At 26.9% G+C, this 3,269-nt stretch overlaps 1 protein-coding gene across 1 annotated transcript; it reads right to left on the bottom strand.

The window, feature by feature from the left end:
• Positions 1-30: 30 nt before the first annotated feature.
• On the bottom strand, positions 31-3,032 carry NAEGRDRAFT_76348 (uncharacterized protein; the record flags this gene model as incomplete). The annotated part of the gene is made up of 2 exons (XM_002668687.1): positions 31-2,385; positions 2,527-3,032. Coding segments are annotated over 2 exons (2,861 nt in total), but the record flags the coding sequence as incomplete, so codon positions are not given.
• Positions 3,033-3,269: the final 237 nt, after the last annotated feature.

The following is a 3,269-nucleotide window of genomic DNA, read 5'->3' as shown; positions in this document are numbered from 1 at the left end:
GAGGTCATAATATTTGATGATGATGATGACATTTCATTCAATGTACTATGATGATTATATTGTCTTTCTAGTAATGAATTATTATTATCATCTATCATATCATCATTGTCATCCATCATATTATTACTATTAATAGTTGCATCTTCTAATTGTTGAGATTTTTCAATTTCTCTTTCTAATTGATCACTTAATAAATCAACACGTTGACGTGCTTCTTCTAAACGTTTCTTAATTTGAGATTTCTTCTTTTCTAATTCTAATAAACGTTCTTCTTGTGTATCTCTTTCATCTGGATCTTGTTCATATTCAGAAATATATTTAATTGATTGTGATTGTTCTTCAATTTGTTTCAATAATAATTCTTGTTCATTTTGACTATCTAATGCTAAATTAAGTGCTGTTTCAATCTTTCTTCTTTGATTTTTTAAATTTCTTAACAAGTCTCTTGTTGATTCTTGTTGATTCTTTTCTCTTTGTTTTTGAATATTGGATTTTAATTCTCCATTTATAGTTTCATTCATCATCATCATACCATCAATACCATCACTATTACTTAGAATAATATCTGATTGTGCTACTTTTGTAATTGATGTTTTTAAAAGTTCAATAGCTCTACGAACATGATTAATTTCAACTCTACTTTCACAATGAAGTCTAGCTAATGCTTCTGATAATCTAATAAGTGATTCTAATTGTCTTACAGTGATACGATATGAATTACTACCAACTTTATCATTCTGTCTCAATTTAATATATTGTTTTGTTAATTCTTCACGTGCTTGTGTTGTTAATATTGGATGTATACAATTTCTACAATAACGTAAATATAATTTTATATCTTCTGAAGAATATTGTGCAATATTAGATCCAATTTGTGTCATTCCATTATTCATTTGATTCATTTGATTATTCATTTGATTCATATTATTCATATTACTATTCATATTATTATTCATATTAATATTAATATTACTAATACAAGTCAATTGACCCTTATTTTGATGTACAGATACAATATGTTCAGCTATTTTTTTATCAATTTCAGCATCACATTCATCTTGTACAACAAAGAATAAATCAAAACGAGACATGATAGCAGGTGTAATACCTAAATTAGCTTTCAATGTTTTTCTAGGATTATAACGACCACCAATTGGATTAGCAGCAGCTAGAATAGAAGCACGTGCATTTAAAGTTGCTCTAATACCAGCCTTTGCTATAGAAATAGTTTGTTGTTCCATAGCTTCATGAATTGCAACTTGATCCTTAACATCCATCTTATCAAATTCATCAATACAACAAACACCATTATCAGCTAACATTAATGCACCTGCTTCAATTGTAAATTCACCTCTCTCTGAATCCTTAACAACCGACGCAGTTAAACCAGCTGCACTTGATGCTTTACCACTTGTATAAACTGCACGTGGTATCAAGTGAGATACAAATTTTAAAAATTGAGATTTAGCTGTTGAAGGATCACCTACTATACATATATTAATATCACCACGAATTTGAATCTTTTCCTCTGTTTCTTTATGTACTCCACCAAATAACATTAATAATATTCCCTTCTTAATATTTTTATGTCCAAATATACTAGGACATAGTGAACTTGCTAGATTTTCATAGATATCTTCATCTTTGGACATTTTTAGAATCTTTTCATGTTCTTCAGCTGTACATTTCTTCATAAATTCTTCACTCGATTCAAAATCTACACTTCCATTATTATTATTATTACTATTAGATAAAGCACTACTATTAATCATTTGTGATGCCATTGACTTGTTATTATTTGTATTATTTGTATTATTATTATTTGTATGATCAATAGTTTCAACAGAGGTAGCTAAAAATAATAATCGATAAGTTAATTCTCGTACACCTAATTCCTTAATACCCTTAACACCTTGTTTTTCAATATCACCCTTCTTTTTAGAATTAGCATTAATGAGTTGACTTTGAGCACCTCCAAACATTTTACCAACATCAGGTACAGCTAATAAAGTACCTGTAAATAAACAACGATCACCTGCTTTAGCAGATTCAACACAATCATTTCTCAATATAATATCTAATGTTCTAGGCATTGAACCAGATGGTATTTCATGTGTATTTTCTTGTACTTTAAGTTTTTGCCAATCTACAAATCTAGAATTATGCATATCTAATCTCCATCTTTTTGTATTGGTACATGTCTTATTAATACATGATGTTGGTTCTGTATATTTAAATTGTTGTGGTATTGGATCTGAAACTGTACCACATTCTACACAATGAAATATACCTTCAACTAATTCTGGTCTAACTTCTGATGATCTTGTCACTACTCCACTTAAACTTATTAATTGTCCAATATGTGCACTTCTTAATTGACGAATTCTATTTAATATTATTTAATATATATTTTTAAAAAAATAAAATTGTTATAATATATTTCATAAATGTAAATAAATATAAATATAAATATAAATGTAAATATAAATAAATATAAAAAAATAAAAATAAAAAAATAAAACATACTGTAACATATCAGGTAAATTAACAAATTTCAATTGAATTGTAGAATTATTTTCATGTGGTGAAGAAGATTGATCTATTTGATGAATATCAATCATTTTTCTTGTAATATTTGAATGTATCCATTCTTTATAAACAATATTTAAAGATTGTGTTAAAAAAGGTTCAAATCTATAAAATTCTTGACGAATTGACATTGCAATATCCATATCATAATTCATTACATTTGTAAAATCAACCATTACACTTCTAGCTGATGGTATAGATGATCCATCACTTTCACTTTTTGTATGAATATCTGCAAATTGTATTTGTAATCTTTCACCTAATGGTTCTTTACCTGATTCATGAACAAACATATTTAAATTTGTTTGATTTAGTGAGTGTCTTAAAAATTCATGAAACCATTGTTTAATTTGTTGATTCACTTGTTGTTCTCCACCACCATCTCCAAATTCATCATGATTCATAGTACTTGTTTCATTATCTCCTCCATTACCTTCATTCATGGTTGTTATTATATTGTTATTATTATTATTGTTATTACTATTATATTGTTGTTTTGTTGTTGTTGTTACTACTATTATATTACTTGTAGATGATGATAGTTATAAATAATATAAATTAATTGTTGGATGATGTGATGACAACACAAAAAATTGTTGTGTGAGATAATGTTTTTGACAATTTTTTTTTAATTGATTTTTTTTCAAGTTTCGGCGCGAAAATATTTGGCGCCAAGAATT

The sequence above is a fragment of the Naegleria gruberi genome (genome assembly GCF_000004985.1).
Source record: "Naegleria gruberi genomic scaffold NAEGRscaffold_120, whole genome shotgun sequence".
Taxonomy (NCBI): Eukaryota; Heterolobosea; class Eutetramitea; order Acrasida; family Naegleriidae; genus Naegleria; species Naegleria gruberi.
Note: the sequence above shows the minus strand (reverse complement) of the source record. Positions and strands in the feature narration are given on the sequence as shown.